Genomic DNA, 20,243 nt, shown 5'->3' with positions numbered 1-20,243 from the left:
ACAAAAACACATGCTGGCCAACATTTCTGTAAAGTTTCATGACGCTTGGTCAAAAACTCTTGCAAATTTGCAAATTTTTACTAAGTAAAAGCCAATGTACCAAAACTGAAGAAATCCACATGCGAAACACAAGGTGCACAACTTCACATGCTGATAAACATTCATGTTAAGTTTATTGACTCTATAGCTCAAACACTTTTAGAGCTACATGTGACACAACATAAGAATGCATGCACACATGGACAGACAAGGGCAAATATAAATGCCCCCTCCCCTAGAGTGCGGTGCATGAAAATTGGTCATTTACATGTACCATAAAAAGTAAACGAGGTTCATAATGGGAGAATTTAATTCATTAAGGGAAGAGAAATACAAATTCAAATTTTATAATTATAATCAAATTTTCATTATTGTTTATCATGCAGTAAAACAGTTACAGTATATTAAACCTGACTGCTATGTGGAAAATTATCATGGCCTGCATGGTGCTGAATCTCAAGTTTTTTGTACAGGAAAGACTCTCACTGTTGCCCCAGGTCATTATATTTTAATTAAACTCTTGTCTCTATGCTATAACTTAGTTTAACATAAACTTCTCTCAGTTTATTGATACCATCAAATGCACATTTTAGATAACATTCAGCTGAAATAAACATGATAAAATTTAAAATGACCTTCAAATTTAATAATTTTAAATTTTTATCTGTACCCATGCAGTCAGATTAATTCAGTTCAAGTTTATTGCATTAGATGTGAGCTGCAAAAATGGCGGATATAGGCGTATCTAATGGATCAGACTACACTGAAGAAATGTTTTGTGAATATTGTCACGAAAAAGAACAAAAATATGTCACAGCAGAGGGGTTTTGTGTAAACTGTGTTAAATATCTTTGCACAACATGCTTAGGATATCATTGCAGCCTTCTACCAGAGCACATATTGCAGGACAAAAACAGTATGCCAGTGGACTTCCTCATGGAGAAATGCAACAAACACCCTCAAGAATTGCTTAAATTCTACTGCATCACTTGTAAAGATATTGCCTGTTTGACATGCAAAACCACATTTCATAGAGCATGTAAAAATGTACATCATCTACCAAGACTAGCTGCTGAATTTGATGCAGTTAAAGAATGCAGAAAATTAGAGGACAATTTTGGTATTTTGGAAAAAGAAGCTGATGATGTCAAAGAAAGTATTGATAATCACAGGGAAAGAGTTGAAAAGCAAAATAAAAATGTTATTAAAGTGGTAAAAGAACAAAGGCTGAAGGTTGAAAAGATTTTTAACAACTTTGAGGAAGAGATTGATAACCTTCACAAGGCAAATAAAAACACACTTGATTTGAAAAACACCAAAAATGATCATCTCAAAGCAGAGATTCAAGGTTTAAAAACAGAAGTAAGGGCCTTAAAGAATTCTCATCAAAAGTGTAAGGTATATCTGAAAACCAAAAAAGTGGCAGATAAAAAAGAGGGTATAACATTCTCTATGAAAAATTTGAAAAACAAACTTGATACAGATTTATACAGTTATTCATACACTGAAGCTCAAGTCAAGCCTGAAAAGTTTGGGAAAATGACTACTTTGAAACCATTAGAGAAAAAGATTTTATGTTTCATGGTTGAAGCTATAGAAAAATGCAAGTCTAATATTTTTGGGATTTTACTTTATCTTGCAAATGTAATTATGATGGGAATGGTGATATTGTCCTTCGTTCAACCAATTGCATTGGAGAAAAATTCAGTAAAACATTTGAAATCTTTACCTAACAGCATTCCAGTAAAAGATCTATCCTACTTCTCTGAGCATATTGTCTTCACTATTACACACAGCTTCAATGAGTATGATATCAAGGAGAGATTAATTAAGGAACATTTTATAAACAGTAATGTACAAGTGCACAATCTAACTGAAAATAAAATTATACATAGTTTCTATCGACACGGTATAGAATTAATTACAAAATTAGATGACAAAACAGTTGCTGCAACATTTGAAAATAGAGTAGAACTTTGGCGTATTACAGAGCATCAATCTAATATTAAAAGGACAGTAATATATACCTTAAATACTGCAGGCCAGATCTGTCCTAACATTCACTACCGAGTTGGAAATCTGTTTATTATGTGTCTTGATCTTAATTCAAAACAATACACAATAAAACAATTAAACATTATTGGATATGAAGTTACAAGCTTCAGTATTAATTCAGACTCTTATAAGGATATGACAGTAAGCACTAATGGTAAGACTATCTATGTATCTAATTCGTGGAAAAACTCAGTCAAAAGTTATACACCTGAAGGACACCTTATGGCAGAATATAAAAATGACAGTTTAATTAGGTTCCCTAAAAAAATGATGGTGGATAGTAAAGGAAATCTATTTGTTACTGGAAAGCCACCTACTAATTTATCCAACCACATTTTCTATGTATCATCTAACCTCAAACATGGATATGAACTAATACAGACAGATGTGTATCCAGACAGCATCACATACAATGAAATTGACAACTCACTATATATCAATTCAATTTACGGTAGATCTATCGAAGTTTTCAAAATCAAAACTTAACATTTCTATTTCATTTACGATTTAAAAAAAAAAAAAAAAAATTAAAATGTGTATCATTTAGTTATTGATGTTTTGTTTTTTCTGAGATAACTTTCACTTCCAGTCACTGAACCTACAAAACTGTTTGTCCAATCATTTTTAAGATTAAAATATTTATTTAATAACACTGATCCAAAGTCCAACTCTCAAATTTTATCTGGTGAACAAAATCCTTAGTTGAAGCCACCCCCCACCCCACTCCCTGTCATTATTAAACCTGTCACAGAAAAGCAAAATGGTCATCAACTAACTGGGTTGTTCTAAGCTTTCTTACATGATAAAACATTCAATTTTTACCCATAAGATTCCTACCTATATGGCTGAATAACAAGGAATTTATAACAAGCACAGTTTGATTTGAAGTCACATAAACACTGACTGATTAGTGCACTACATTTATCTTAGGTCTTATCTTATGGATGTATAAGGTTATGTAGATTTATTTTTTAGTTTGATTCATTGTGTATGAAGCTATTAAATTATAGGCACACTTAATTTTGTTTCCGGAATCAACCAATATTAACTAAAGCATCTATTGAGTGTAATTTTTTGCTCAAGAAAACATCAGCTTGCCCTTAATACGGTTTGAACCCTATCAGCCAGCAAATCCTAAGATAACTTAGCCTGAAGAGATATTGAACAAGAGCTGTCAGAAGGACAGCGCGCTCGACTTTTTTAGTGCTTGCCTATAAAACAAAACTTTGACAGTTAAGGGCACACAAGACTTTAACTAGGAATTTCTAAGTACAAATCAAGAAACATTTTCACAGAGTTATCTTCTCTTGCTTACAGATAGGTCTCATGATGGCACATAAGAACTCCAACTTCCAAAGTAATATCTCAAATGGTTAAGTCAACAAGTGGACAAGAATGAAAATCTTAACTGAGTTTCTAAGTCAAAAAGGGCCATAATTCAAATAAAATCCTTAACAGAATTACCTTCTCCTGCCCATGTTTTGGGACCATGATGGTAAACAAGTATTCCAACTTTCAAATTAATATCTCAAACAGTTCAGTCAAAAAGTGGACTGGTACTAAAAACTTAACCAAGATTCTAAGTCGATAAAAGGCCTTAATTTTTAAAACAAATCCTTGACAGAGTTACCTTCTCTTGCGTACAGATGGGGGTAATGATGTGAAATAGCATTAAAAGTTTCAAAGCAATATCTCAAAGGGTTAAGGCAATAAGTGGATTTTACCCATATTCAATGTATTTTCTAAGTCAAAAAGGGGCATAATTCTGTCAAAAACCTTGACAGAGTTATGTCCTCTTGTCTGTTGATGAAGGTCGTGATGGTAAACAAGTATGGTCAGTTTCAAAGCAATACCTCCAATGGTTTTGAAATAAAGTGAGGTGGTACAAAAAACTTAACCAAGCTCAATACACTTTCTAAGTCAAAAAAGGGCCATAATTCTGTCAAAAACCTTGACAGAGTTATGTACTCTTGTCTGTAGATGGAGGTTATGATGGTGAACAAGTATGGTAAGTTTCAAAGCCATACTTGTAATACTTCTGAAATAAAGTGGGGTGGTACGAAAAACTTAACCAAGGTGTGACGCCAACGCTAACGCCGACGCCGACGCCGGGGCGAGTAGGATAGCTCCCCTTTTCATAGAAAAGTCGAGCTAAAAATGCAAGTGAGATTTAAGAAACATATCATATTGCTTGTAATTGAGTGAAATATAGTATATTTAGTTCCTGTTCTATATATTCAAAGCTATAGCAAAGAAGAACACAACAAGAGCGCCATGATGGCCCTGAGGTCGCTCACCTGTATATAGGCCCCCGAAGCGGGGCCAGTTTAAACCCCAGGACTTTTATTTGAACAAACTTGGAATTAAGACACCCATTAGATGTTAAGTTTTTGCTATACACATATATTAGGAAAAACAATGACCTTTCCCCCCCCCCCTCCCCCCCGGCAGAGTTAATTTTAACCCAAGGGCTTTTATTTGAACAAACTTGGTAGACACCCATAAGAAGAGATTTCATGCTAAACATCTAAGCTCTAGCTCATTGGTTTTTTAAAAGAAGATTTTTTAAGTTTTAACTATACACATATAGTTAAAAACAATGACACCCCTGGGGCGGGGCCAGTTTTGACCTAAGGGCTTTTATTTGAACAAACTTTGTAGACACTTATTAGAAGATGTTTCATGCTTAAAATCTAACTCTAGCTATTTGGGTTTTTTCAAAGAAGATTTTTTAAGTTTTTGCTATACACATATAAGGAAATCAATGACCCCCGGGACGAGGCCAATTTTGACCCCAGGGCTTTAATTTGAACAAACTTTGTAGACACTCACTAGAAGATGTTTCATGCTTAATATCTAAACTCTAGCTATTTGGGTTCTTTAAAAGAAGATTTTTTAAGTTTTTACTATATGCATATAGGGAAAATCAATGACCCCCTAGGGCGGGGCCAATTTTGACCCCAGGGCTTTTATTTGAACAAACTTGGTAGACACTCATAAGAAAATGTTTCATGCCAAATATCTAAGCTCTAGCTCTTTGGGTACTTTAAAAGAAGATTTTTTAAGTTTTTACTATATGCAATGCATATAGGGAAAATCAATGACCCCCTGGGGCGGGGCCAATTTTGACCCCAGGGCTTTTATTTGAACAAATTTGGTAGACACTCATTAGAAGATGTTTCATGCCAAATATCTAAGCTCTAGCTCTTTGGGTTCTTTAAAAGAAGATATTTAAAGTTTTTCTTTCGGTTGCCATGGCAACAAGAGTTCTGCATGGAATTAAATTCTTTGAACAATTTTTTTAAAGATGACCACCAAAGGAACATTCCTGTGAAGTTTGGATGAAATTGGCCTAGTGGTTTATGAGGAGATGTCATTTGAAGCAAAAGTTTACGGACGGACGAAAAGCGATCACAAAAGCTCACCCTGACACTTTGTGACAGGTGAGCTAACAAGAGCTGTCACAGAAGACAGCAAAGCTCGACTTATAAAATACTGGACGCAGTAAGGAGGACAAAACTATGAAAGAAAAATCAATTATGTATAATTATGTATTAAGTTATAGTAAAAAAATAACATTTGTTAACATAAATTCCAAAGTCAAGGGGAATAATTCTAGAAATAGTCATGCTAGAGTTATGGACCTTGCCACACAACATTTGTGTAATGATAAGAAATATATATTTGATGTTTGAAGTAGATACCTTAAAAAATAAAGAAGTTATTATATTTCTTAAAGAAAATTCCAAGTTCAAAGTGAGATAAATCTGTAAATATTGCTTCAAGAGATATAAAACATTGTCACATAAAATGTAATTGATGATAAGGAATAAGTATTTGAAGTTTGAGGTAGATACCTTTAAAAATAAAAAAGTTAAAATAAAAAATAACATTTTTCTAGTAAATAAATCTAAGTTTATGGGGAGATAATTCTTGCAATATTGGTGCTAGAGTTATGAACCTTGTCACATAAGATGTTGATGATGATAACGTAAATATATTTGAAGTATGAAGTTGATCCCTTTAGAAATAAATAAGTTACAGTAAAAAATAATATTTTGTATGGAAAATTCTATGTTCAAAGGGAGATAAATCTGAAATATTGGTGCTAGAGTTATGAACCTTGTCACATAAGATGGGGATGATGATAACGTAAATATATTTGAAGTATGAGGTTGATCCCTTAAGAAATAAAGAAGAAACAGTAAGAAATAGTATTTTTTAAGAATTTTAAAATTCTAAGTTCAAGGGGAGATAAATCTGAAAATATTGGTGCTAGAGTTATGAACCTTGTCACATAAGATGTGGTTGATGATAAGGAACATATATTTGAAGTTTGAAGTTGATACCTTAAGAAATGACAAAGTTATAGTGAAAAATATTTTACTGCACCAAAACTTTAATCTAAAATCTGGACGCGGACGCCGGGGCGAGTAGGACAGCTCTCCATATACTTCGTATAGTCGAGCTAAAAATTACAAAGATTATCATAATAATCAATTTTTTTGTTGTTTGTTTGTTTAATTTTACACCTTTTTCCAACAGTATTTCAGTCATACAGTTGGGTAGTTTCCTAACCATCATTCCTGGAGCGTTACACCAGTACTAGACTACCTTCCTTTGCACTTAATTACCAAAGCATCTCCCGGGGTTCGAACCTAGCCAGAGAGGTAACTGGATTAGAAGTCATCGACTCTAACCCCTTGACCACGGAGGTGGTCATTAGCATGGATAACATTATTATAGAGCTTGTCACAGGCAATGTAGCACTACTCATCCAAAATAATGTTGTTTGATTCAGTTTTGTTTTAGTACAAAAGGGAGCATAAGTCAGTCAAAATACATGGCACAGTAATGGATCTTGAGATGTACCTTCAATTATGACCCTAAGTACATGTGTTAAGTTTCAATTAAATATCTTTGATAGATCTTAACACCTTAAACCTTCCACCCAAATTTCCAAGTTTCAAAGGGGCAAAATTCTGCAAATATTGCAGTCAGAGTTATGCAACTTTGCAAACTGATGTACATTGTTACTATAAAGAAGTATTGAAAATTTCAATTGAATATCTCAAGCAATAATTGAGATATTTGACTTTACAAAAAACTTTTAACCAAAATTTCTAAGTTAAAAAGGGCATAACTCTGTAAATATTGTAGGCAGAGTTATCCAACTTGTCAATCTGATGAACATTGTTACTATAAATAAGTACTGTAAATTTCAACTGAATAACCCAAGCAGTAATTGAGATATTTGACTTCACAAAAAACTTTAACCAACGCAGATTCTGACTTGGACGTGGACGCCGAAGCCGGGGCTACTGCAATAGCTTTCCATATTCTTCGAATAGATGAGCTTAAGAAAAAATTTCAAAATCTCCCCATACAACCGCTCAATTGTTTAAACAAGAGGGCCATGATGGCCATAAGGTCGCTCACCTGTATATTGGCCCCCGATGCGGGGCCAGTTTAAACCCCAGGTTTGAACAAACTTGGAATTAAGACACCCATTAGAAGATGTTTCATGATGTTTTTTGCTATACACATATAAGGAAAACAATGACCTTCTCCCCCCCCCCCCCCAGCAGAGTTAATTTTAACCCAAGGGCTTTTATTTAAACAAACTTGGTAGACACCCATAAGAAGATGTTTCATGCTAAACATCTAAGCTCTAGCTCATTGGGCATTTTAAAAGAAGATTTTTTAAGTTTTTACTATACACATATAGTTAAAAACAATGACACCCCTGGGGCGGGGCCAGTTTTGACCCAAGGGCTTTTATTTGAACAAACTTTGTAGACACTTATTAGAAGATGTTTCATGCTTAATATCTAACTCTAGCTATTTGGGTTTTTTCAAAGAAGATTTTTTAAGTTTTTGCTATACACATATAAGGAAATCAATGACCCTCCGGACGGGGCCAATTTTGACCCCAGGGCTTTAATTTGAACAAACTTTGTAGACACTCACTAGAAGATGTTTCATGCTTAATATCTAAACTCTAGCTATTTAGGATTTTTTCAAAGAGGTTTTTTAAGTTTTTGCTATACACATATAAGGAAAATCAATGACCACCGGGGCAGGGCCAATTTTGACCCCAGGGCTTCAATTTGAACAAACTTAGTAGACACCCATTAGAACATGTTTCATGCTATATATCTCAGCTCTAGCTCTTTGAGTTCTTTAAAAGAGGATTTTTTAAAGTTTTTACTATATGCATATAGGGAAAATCAATGACCCCACTGGTGCGGGGCCAATTTTGACCCAAGGGCTTTTATTTGAACAAACTTGGTAGACACTCATTAGAACATGTTTCATGCTAAATATCTTAGCTCTAGCTCTTTGGGTTCTTTAAAAGAAGATTTTTTAAGTTTTTACTATATGCATATAGGGAAAATCAATGACCCCCTGGGGCGGGGCCAATTTTGACCCCAAGGCTTTTATTTGAACAAACTTGGTAAACACTCATTAGAAAATGCTTCATGCCAAATATCTAAGCTCTACCTCTTTGGGTTCTTTAAAAGAAGATTTTTTAAGTTATTACTATATGCATATAGGGAAAATCAATGACCCCCTGGGGCGGGGCCAATTTTAACCCAAGGGCTTTTATTTGAACAAACTTGGTAGACACTCATTAGAAGATGTTTCATGCCAAATATCTAAGCTCTAGCTCTTTGGGTTCTTTTAAAGAAGATATTTAAAGTTTTTTCTTTCGGTTGCCATGGCAACCAGAGTTCTGCATGGAATTAAATTCTTTGAACAATTTTTAAAGGTGACCACCAAAGGAACATTGCTGTGAAGTTTGGATGAAATTGGCTTAGTGGTTTATGCGGAGATGTCATTTGAAGCAAAAGTTTACGGACGGACGACGGACGAAAAGCGATCACAAAAGCTCACCCTGTCACAAAACCCTGTCACTTTGTGACAGGTGAGCTAAAAATATACCAAATTTATAATTAATGGCATGCCCCTCAGAGTTTTGCATTACTCAAACTAAGGCTGGACAGATTGTTGTCATTCTTAAAAACAAAACAGAGCGTTAACAAGTGTCTTGAATTGTTAGGGTGATGCAGGGATTAAACCTTATCAATCTTGTGACAGGAAATATTATTATACAAAGACCTACCCAGCAACAACAGAATGGAGAAACTTCCCAGCTCTTTCTACAACATCCAGCCATACACCAGAAACAGAGCCATCTTCAAATAAACTGGCCTCTGGCAAAGACTGCAGGGCTTCTAGGGACTCTTGCAACAGCTCTGAACACAGGTCCGAATCTTCTCCAGACCTCCATGCGCGCCGAAGGAAAGCAAAGGCGAAACTAAGTGCTGCCCGAGACCCTACTCTAGCCAGGCCCATGGTTGCTTTCTCTGCTGGTTTTATATTGCTACAACCAAGAGAAAAATATGATAACCATTTTTAATACATTTGTATAACTGAACAGTAATATTGAACTATGACAACCATTACCTAGAAACCTTTACATGTTTGTTTTGATTAAGCTATTTATGCAACTTTTATTCTTTTCTTACATTTATCATATTTCAATACACCTGTTAAAAGTTGATAAAGCTCTGTGAATTTGTAATATTTCATTTGAATAAAGTTGACCTCTGGTTTGGTTATTTTGTTTCATAGGTCAACATTTCAATTTTTATTCAGCCGATTGGTTTATTTTGAAACTGTGTAACTGATTTGTCTTTATGTTTCATACTTAATAGTCAATTTTAGCTTGTTCTTGATTCAAGTCAATTTTTAGAGTTGATCACTTTCTAAATTAAGTCTAAACTTACATCTAAATTAAAATTATTATATTAAAATGCATTTTTTTATAATTGGAAATTTTCAAGTATTGTTTACACACACCTTTTCTGTTTGTTCAGATTGGTTTGATTTGCCTGACTCTTTTTGGATGGACCACTTTTCTCTGGTGGTGTTTGCCTGGAGACGGCGCTGAAGTAGCGCTCGAGTACAGCCAGCCGTTGCTGGAGTCGTGTGGTTGACAGGGAAGTGCATGCTGCCTCTGTACATAACTGCTGGTTCTCGTGTAGCAATGACTTGAGACATGCTTCTAGCTTTGCAATGTCTGAAAATCAAATTTAGTTAGACATTAAAACATTTCAGTACAGTTAAGGTTGCATCAGCATTGTTTGTTGCTATGGATTATCTATGGAACCCTTCTATATTAATCCCGATGCACACTAATAATATATTTACAATATGTATGCATATAGCACCTCCCAAGCAAAATGAATTCAAGGACAATAACATTTTCTCCCAAAATTGGCGATTCTTAACCTTTTACCCCATGAGCATATTGCGAAAAATGGCCGTTTTCAATTGGAAAAGCCTCCTGTAACAAGTCAAACTGCTATGAACTATGAACAAGGAGGGCCATGATGGGCCCTGAGGGCGCCTTTCACCTGTATATAGCCCCCCCCCAATAACCCCCCCCCCCCCCCCAACGTTGGCAGGGCCAATTTACCCAAGGGCTTTTATTTGCACAAACTCGGTAGACACCCATTTAAGAAGATTGTTTCATGCTAAACATCTAAGCTCTAGCTCATTGCCTTTTTAAAAGAAGATTTTTTAAGTTTTTACTATACACACATAGTTAGAAACAAATGACACCCCTGGGGCGGGGCCAGTTTTGACCCAAGGGCTTTTATTTGAACAAACTTTGTAGACACTAACTAGAAGATGTTTCATGCTTAATATCTAAACTCTAGCTATTTGGGTTTTTTCAAAGAAGATTTAAGTTTTTGCTATATATACACATATAAAGAAAACCAATGACCCCCGGGGCGGGGCCAATTTTTACCCCAGGTCTTTTATATGACCAAACTTTGTAGACATTCACTAAAAGATGTTTCATGCTTAATATCTTAACTCTAGCTATTTGGGTTTATTCAAAGAAGATTTTGCTATACACATATAAGGAAAATCAATAACCCCCGGGGCGGTGCCAATTTTGACCCCAGGGCTTTTATTCGATCAAACCTGGTAGACATTTATTAGAACATGTTTGATGCTAAATATCTTAGCCATAGCTCTTTGAGTTCTTTAAAAGAAGATTTTTTAAGTTTTTACTATATGCATATAGGGAAAATCAATGACCCCCCGGGGCGGGGCCAATTTTGACCCCAGGGATTTTATTTGAACAAACTTGGTAGACACTCATTAGAACATGTTTCATGCTAAATATCTTAGCTCTAACTCTTTTGGTTCTTTAAAAGAAGTTTTTTTAAGTTTTTACTATATGCATATAGGGAAAATCAATGACCCCCTGGGGCGGTGCCAATTTTGACCCCAGGGCTTTTATTTTAACAAACTTGGTAGACACCGTTTAGAACATGTTTGACACTCAATATCTTAGCCATAGCTCTTTGAGTTCTTTAAAAGAAGATTTTTTAAGTTTTTACTATATGCATATAGGGAAAATCAATGACCCCCGGGGCGGGGCCAATTTTGACCATAGGGCTTTTATTTGAACAAACTTGGTAGACACCCATTAGAACATGTTTCATGCTAAATATCTTAGTTCTAGCTCTTTGGGTTCTTTTAAAGAAGATTTTTTAAGTTTTTACTATATGCATATAGGGAAAATCAATGATCCCCTGGGGCGGGCTAGCCAATTTTGACCCCCCAAGCTTTATTTGAACAAACTTGCGTAGACACTCACTGGAAGATGTTTCATTGCCAAATATATAAGCTTTAGCTCTTTATCGGTTTTTTAAAAGAAGATACATTTAAAGTTTTTTTTCTTTTCGGTTGCCATGGCAACCAGAGTTCTGCATGAATTAAATTCTTTGAACAATTTTTTTAAAGCCGGTGACCACCAAAGGAACATTCCTGTGAAGCTTTGGATGAAATTGGACTTACAGTGGTTTATGAGGAGATGTTCATTTAACAGTAAAAAGTTTTACGGTCGGGACTGACGCCGGACGACCGCCGGACGAAAAGCGATCACAAAAGCTCCACCCTGTCACTTTGTGACAGGTGAGCTAAAAAATGCTCTAATACTAAATGAAACTTGGCACAATGTTGACTACACCATTAGCCTCTGTAACAGCAAGCTCAATGGTAAAAATTCCTGTTACCATGGGCAATGGCGGGACGTCTCAAAATTGCCAAAAATCACTATTTTGCATTGTTTTTTTTTCCATTCAAAAACTGATTTCAAAGTATGCTGCAACTTCTCCGAATGAATTTGAGATAGAGTAAAAGGCTTTTCAGCATCGGTTACTTGTTTACCCTGTAGATCGACCTGAGGCCATTTTTTAGCCTGTCACATGTCCAAAAATTTTCCTTCGGCAATGAGGGGGGACTCCTCCCCCCCTTCAAACACCCCAAACAGAAGGGGGCACATTCCCCCTTCTGGCAACCCCCCCTGGAATTGTAATACAGTCGAGACTGCCTTAGAAAACGACCCCTGATTAAACGACTCCCTGTCTTATCCGACCTTGTTTCAGTCACTCCAACTTTATCTATATAAATGGTCTGAATTAAACTCTCCTTTGTCATATGTGACAAGCGACCCTAATTAATGTCAGGTCCCATGCAATTGCTTGGTCTGATTTAAACGACTTCACCCTTTTTATTGTCCTTAAATCAGATAAATAATACCTATTATAACACCCAGAGGGCCAAAATAATTAAGTCCAATTATAATCCAGAAGCAAACAAAGTCTACAAACCTCTATCTCAATTACACAGTTGACAAGTATAAATGCATATGACGCAATTGATGTGTGTGTAATGTACATTATTGTCTGAGTACAGTATAGAGTGCCCACGGAAGATTTTTTAGGCAGCATATTTTTTTTATTTACCTTTCTATGACTGCATAATTATTACGGAAAAAATATTGATACTAAACCAGAACAAGCGTGCCATAGTCACAAAATACGCCCGTTTACGAAAGCTTTAGATGGAGATGGGGGCATTATGGATAAGTGTTATCTAGCAAGCAAGTTTTTATTCTTGGCACTGTGTTGTTAAATGAACCTTAAAACAAATCAGTAGGGAAGATATGCAACAGGATGTGTGACCTTGACCTTGGTTGCAGGGACCTGAATTTATTGCACGGCACTCAGCCTCACAATGATGAACAAATTTGTGCCAAATTATATTGAAATCCCTCTATGCATGTAGAAGTTTTGCTCCAGACAAGCGTTTTTCTATGAGCTCTAACTGTGACCTTACCTTTGACTAGAGACTTGGTTCATGTGCCAGGGCACTACGTCTCGATTGGTGGTGAACAATTCTATAAAGTAACATTAAAATTCCTCCATGCATGTAGAAAATATGATTCCGGACAACATTCTGGATATTTAATCATCTCCAGTGACCTTGACCTCTGCAAATATTAACCTAAATTAAATGTGTCACACCTGTAGTCATGATACTTACCATTTGTGCTACAATCCATCAATAAATGATGACTAAATTGGGCTGGTCCTATACACATCTTCAAATTTTTATCTGAAACTTTGACCTCTCATGTGTAAGACTTTGGTCGCAGGGATCTGAATTTTGCGCGCGACACTCAGCCTCACAATGGTGAACATTTGTGCCAAGTTATATTGAAAATCCCCCTATGAATGTAGAAGTTTTGCTCCGGGCAAGCGTTTTTCAATGAGCTCTAAGTTGTGACCTTGACCTTTGACCTGGATCATGCATGGAGCAATACATATCATGGTGGTGAACATTTCCATAAAGTATTATAAAAATTCTTCCATACATGTAGGAGATATGCTCCAGACAAAATCTGGATATTTCACCATCTTTAGTGACCTTGACCTTGCATATATTGACCTAAAGTACATGTGTCACAGCCGTAGTCATGATAATGACCATTTGTGTTACAATCCCTCAATAAATGATGATTAAATCGTCCCTATACACATCTTCATATTTTTATCTAAACTTTCACCTCTATATGTGACCTTGACCTTGGCTGCAGGGACCTGAATTTTGTGCGCGACACTCCGCCTCACAATGGTGAACATTTGTGCCAAGTTATATTGAAATCCCTCTATGCATGTGGAAGTTTTGCTCCGGACAAGCGTTTTTCAATGAGCTCCAAGTGTGACCTTGACCTTTGACCTAGAGACCTAGTTCATGTGCGTGACATGGCTTCTCATAATGGTGAACATTTCTATGAAATTTCATTAAAATCCCTCCATGCGTGTAGGAGATATGCTGCGGACAAAATCTGGATATTTCATCATCTTTAGTGACCTTGACCTTGTATATATTGACCTAAATTATATGTATCACAGCCATAGTCTTGATAATGACCATTTGTGTTACAATCCCCGTCAATAAATGATGACTAAATGGTCCATATATACACATTCTCATATTTTTATCACAACTTTGACCTCTATGTGTGACCTTGACCTTGGCCGCAAGGACCTGAATCTTGCGCGCGACACTCCGCCTCACAATGGTGAACATTTGTGCCAAGTAATATTGAAATCCCTCTATACATGTGGAAGTTTTGCTCCGGACAAGCATTTTTCAATGAGCTCTAAGTGTGACCTTGACCTTTGACCTAGAGACCTGGTTCATGTGCGCGACACTGCTCCTCATAGTGGTGAACATTTCTATGAAGTTTCATTAAAATCCCTCCATACATGTAGGAGATATACTCCGGACAAAATTGGATGCCGCCAGCCCGCCCGACCGCCCGCCCACCAGGGGCGTTCCCATAATACGTCCCGTTTTTCAAACGGGCGTATAAAAAACTTTGGATATGGATATGTTGAAAGATCCTGTAACACAATTTTTCATGGTCTTATTCCATAAATATGATGCTCAAATTAAGATTTGTCAATATTGTAAGTTCAAATAAGCATTTTTTATAAAGATATCACCTAATTTAACATTTCATATAAATAAAGGCCATTAAAGGGAGGTAATTAGAACTTTATTTTCTATAAATTCTAAGTTAAATTTTCCAATAAGTAATCAATGCATGTAATTTATTGATTAAATATAAAGTGCACAAATATTTTCAGTACACATTTTACATAATTATTCTTTGATGTTTGAAAATTATTTTATTTGCATAATTATATCCATATATATTTTTTTTGCAAGTGTGGTATACACTCTGTAACAATATCAATCACAAAACATAAAGGATCTTTAAAGGGAGACACAGGCAAAATGTTCATGTCTTAGTTTTGGATTTTTCATTTATTATTCTGTTAATGCCCCCAAAGTAAATACATTAGACCACGGATTTATATTACAGGGATCGGACACTCCCAGTTAACCCTATATAAATGCTTTAATATCTTGTCGTGCGCCCGATAAAGGTACATCGATCGATAATTTACCGGCGCTAAGCGTAAATGTCCGTTCGCAACGGATACCTACTTTACAAAATACCATATAACTTTTCCATTTATTATCCGATTTTGGAAATTTAAAGTTTATTTTGAAGAAAATACTTGTTTTAATTCAAATATCTAATTTATTTTTTAAAGGTACAGTTTATCCGTCCGCAACGACGGTTAAAAAATTAACTTGACGAAATTCCGCGGTAAATTTACATTTTTTATATAAAAAGCAGGTATTTGAAATCTATTATTACAGTACCATAATACTTTCAGTTTCAAAATAAAAAAGAAGCCGATGTAAGTTATTCACAGATGATCAAAGATGCAATATTTAAGATTTATTGGGTTATGTAGTCAAATTTATTAACGCACAATTGTTATACGGGTAATGAATTGCGGCCTTTACACGTGAAGAAAATTTATAAATTTTTTAGTACAAAATATTGCCGAGATTGTCACTATTGCCATATTCATAGAATATTTAAATTTCATTCATCATTTATATCATTATTATTTTTTGTAAATCTGTTTTCAAATGTCGGTGCAGTGAAGTAGACAATCATCGTAACAGTAAAGTTCTCTCGTGTGGCTGTCTCGATTCCGGCCTTTTTAATGTCACTCGTATATTTTAATCTGTATATTTTAATTATTCTTTTTATTTGAATGCCTGTAGAAAGATATTTATGATACTTTTTAATGTAACGCTAGAAAAACAATAAAAATCTTTACCAGTTTGAGTCAGTATTTTGCGAAATAGAAGGAACTGTTGATTATTTTTTACACATCGCTTAAATTATTTTCAAGTTTAATTACTTTTGAAGGGGGGTAAGTGATAATTAAAAAACTTTATTTCCAAACTACATTACCAGGTTACATGTGATAATTGCAACACTCAATCTTCAAAACAAATAGAATTTGAATGTATATTTTGTGTATGCGCGGTCTTTAACTACAGTCCATAGCATGGCATATATGTGGTAAGAAAATGATTCTGAAGAGGATATATATAAATACAATGTAAATCTATTTTTATTTATTAAACATTTATAAATGAAATGAAAATATACAAAATTTGTATAGTCCTTTTCTCTGAAAAATAATGAAAAATAAACATGTGATAAATAAATCATTTGACGTGAATTGTTAAGGGTAACCATGAAAAAAGTATGTTTCAAAATAAAAAAATAATATTATAAAACAGCTGTTCTCTTATGCCAATAAAAATTTCTTCCTTGCCAATCTAATGAATTCATCTATAGGAATGCTTTCTAGAATGGTTTGAAAATTACTAATTTAATACACTTATTAGTAGAATATTTACTATATTTATACTAATATACAGGTAATCAAATAAAAAATGCACAAAGCATTTGGAAATAAATTCACAGAAATAAAGACACATTTCAAACATGAATTTCTTTAAAAGTTTTTTAGCAATCAAGAAACATTTTTTTGCAATGGCCATCATTAAACCATGTAAAAAATAATTATCTTATTCTGAATCGCGGTAATAATTCGTGCTTGAAGTAAAAGGGCGGCGAAGTGTAGAGAGTATGCCTAAACAATAGGCGAATATTTTTTAAATTAGGTACTTTTTAACTAAGCGTTGCAGGCGTTTCTATCAGCATATTTTTATATATTAATACTTTAGCGACACAAAATAATACTGCATCAATACATTCATATGTGTATAATTTTTCACAAAGCTGCAATAACACCACATACTCCGGTGAAAATCTGTCATATTTCGTACTCTGCGCGTTCCGCCATCTCATTCTGTCCACCTTTATCCGATTCCGCGAATGCCGCGACGGGACTTTAAGCTAAACGAAAGTGTCCGATCCTTGTAATATAAATCCGTGATTAGACAGTCAAAAGAACAAAACTTTTCTCCGTATGAAAAATAAAATGGTGGTTTCCTAACTTGACCCGCGTGGGTCAGGTTAGAGCACTAGGATTTCACAAAAGTTGTCACAGTGACCTCTGGAAACGTTAAAGAACATGTCAAATGAATGACTTAGACTTGTTTCAATCCTACAATATCCACAATATCTTTTATTGTAACTTCAAGAGCTTATTCAAGTGACATGACTTGTTTTAAAACTATTCGGTGATTTTATTGGCGTCTAAGTTTTGTTCAATAAAATAGATATGTTTATGCTTCAAACCCAAAATATGTAGAATTTAAACAGAAATTCATGCTGAAACTTTAAGAAATGTCATTTTAGCGTGATTTGAGTACATAAGATCATTTTGATAGTTTTGTCATGATTTTGCCTGAATATCCCTTTAAGTCACAATGGTATATAGACAGCTAGATGATACTTAAATTTAATTTTCTTTGAGACTGTATTTAGAGACTCCCTGTCATATGTGACCTTTTTCTGAAGATCCCTTGGAAAGTCACATATGACAGTCTCGACTGTATTTGGATGGAGGACGGCGCCGAAAAAGTGGTCACTTTTTTTAACAACATTTCTCAAACGAAAAACAGTGTTTGGGGTCTAAATTAGGCATTTTTTCACTGTTTGAGGCCTCAAAAGGGGGGGGGGGGCAAAAAGTCGTTGAAACACGCTTATATAAGGGAAAAGGTTAACCAACTACTTACTAGCTTTTAAAACAACCATTGCTATGGGAACAACTCTAATTTAATTACATTTACATACCAGTTGTCACACATACAAAGTAATGCCTTACTTCTGTTTTAAAGCAAAGCATAATGGCTACAAAACATAAAGAATATTGTAATTGTTTTTTATTCCACAAATGGAATTTCTGTTATCAACTTGTCTAATTTGAAAACTGTCCATTACACACGTAAGGAACTGAAATTTTAGAATTACTTTATCTCAGCAGTCTATTGTCCAAGAGTATGGTCAGACAGCACAGATATAAAGGCTACCTTAGCTATATATAGGGGGCATAGGCCTATCATTACTCAAAATTTCTAGCATTTAAATGGTTAAGAATATCTAGTTTTAATTTACTGTCCTTACAATTTTGCATAGCAATGAGATGCTACCCAAAGAGTGAGAAAGTAAAGCAACAATTCTGATTCTGAGAAAGTAAAGCAACAATTATGATTCTGAACATGAATGTGAAAATAGATGCTAATTCTGGACATGCTCAAAAGAAATAAACCTTGAACTTGAATTTTATAACTTTAGAACATGCTCAAAGGATATAAACCTTAGATTTAAAGTTTACTACTTTATCATATAAAACCTTCTCTTTATCTTCCCCCCTTTTTTACTCTAATTATTGTTGTCACTCAGCTAACCTGGTTCCTCTCCCCATGTCCAGCTGTCAATCATGGGACCAGCAGGTGGAGGTTTTCGAGCAAGCTCCGCCCCATTCTCCTCCTCCTCCTTATCCAGGGCAGCACAAGCATCACAGTTACACCCATTTTCTGGTCCACAATGTCCGTCACAGCATGTACATGTCAACAGTTTCATTCCACAGTAAAACTTCCCTGTCTCACCTAAAATGAGAACAAATTCATTACAAATTTAATCTACTATAAAAAAAATTTCAAGATGAAATACATAACTATCATTCAACACTGTGAATTACTGAGACCACCTTATCATTTATTGTGGAGTGAGACTAAATAAGGATTGGAGCATCACACTAAACACCGTATTCCGGTATATACCCGACACGGCCCTTGAATGATAAAATGCTAAAATCTTGCCTTTTTACCCAAAGGAATGAACTGAAAGGTCTAATTCATCTTTTCACACCGATTTATGTACAATAATGAATGAAAAATGTGATAATCGGCGAAAAAAAACGATATTTGTCTATTTTCTGATAATGATTTCTGCAAGCGTCTAGAGGTACTGCTCCTATCCTGTATTGAGTTAAATCCTTTATTGTGAGTCTAAATATTCAATGTGTATGTTTTATTGCTCAGCACAAGCACTTACTACAAGCACCAATCATTGTGCATGATTCTATGAAAGGTTATTAAAATCAATATGCCTCATTTATTAGGCACAGGGGCTGAGTATAGGGTCATATTACAAGGAAGAAGTTAAAACAAACAATATTTAAATCATATACCTTAAGGCAGTCACTTAACTTGTTTTACTTGTTTCTGTCATATAACTTTTAACAGACCAGATTATATATCTTTTTATGTTTTCATGGTTAAATTTGATGTTTTGTGAATGTATTAAGTTAGCTTGCTTAATTTGCTTTAATTATATATATATATTGCTATGCTTTTAATTTGTATATATTGTTTGCTTTAATTGCTTTAATTTGTATATATTTTATCAATATTTTATCAAGTTTTTAACTATTTTAAAAGTACTTTTTTTAAGTTACATAATTTCACATATATAAGCATTAATCTGGAGGAAATTTTGAAGCATTATTTAGATTTACTGATGTCAATATGTCACTTCTACAAATCAGCTCCATTTAAAGTAACCCTATTCTGACAGCAGGACTGTTAAATTCAACGGTGGGGGATGATCAAGGGCAAATCTGTATCTCCCCCACCCAAGCCTTACACATCAATCTGTGTCACTAAGGGGCATAATAAATTCATGATTTCTGGTATAAAAATTCCATTAATTGGTAATACTACCTTGTAATTATCAGGCAATAGTTTACTATGAGACACCTAAGAATAAGCATTCATCTCCGATGATTATAAACTAAACAGTAATTCTGCCAGATTTTACTTTGTATTTTGGCACATATTATTTTGTTTTTGCTTTATTGAAACAATTTTCTACTAGGCATGTTCTCTCAATTATAATTGGCCAACACTCCAAAATAGCAGAT

General features: G+C 34.7%; 1 protein-coding gene across 1 annotated transcript in view; it reads right to left on the bottom strand.

Moving 5' to 3' along the window:
• The window catches only part of LOC132720088 (E3 ubiquitin-protein ligase HERC2-like), a gene marked incomplete at both ends in the record, with an annotated part of 100,844 nt that extends 81,917 nt beyond the window's left edge, over window positions 1–18,927 (bottom strand). Inside the window, 3 exon segments of the mRNA XM_060704078.1 lie at window positions 9,221–9,481; window positions 9,961–10,180; window positions 18,727–18,927. Coding sequence (XP_060560061.1) covers window positions 9,221–9,481; window positions 9,961–10,180; window positions 18,727–18,927 — 682 coding nt within the window.
• Window positions 18,928–20,243: the final 1,316 nt, after the last annotated feature.

This window comes from Ruditapes philippinarum, unplaced genomic scaffold, assembly GCF_026571515.1.
Source record: "Ruditapes philippinarum isolate M1 unplaced genomic scaffold, ASM2657151v2 ctg2337_1_1_1_1, whole genome shotgun sequence".
NCBI classification, from domain to species: Eukaryota; Metazoa; Mollusca; class Bivalvia; order Venerida; family Veneridae; genus Ruditapes; species Ruditapes philippinarum.
Note: the sequence above shows the minus strand (reverse complement) of the source record. Positions and strands in the feature narration are given on the sequence as shown.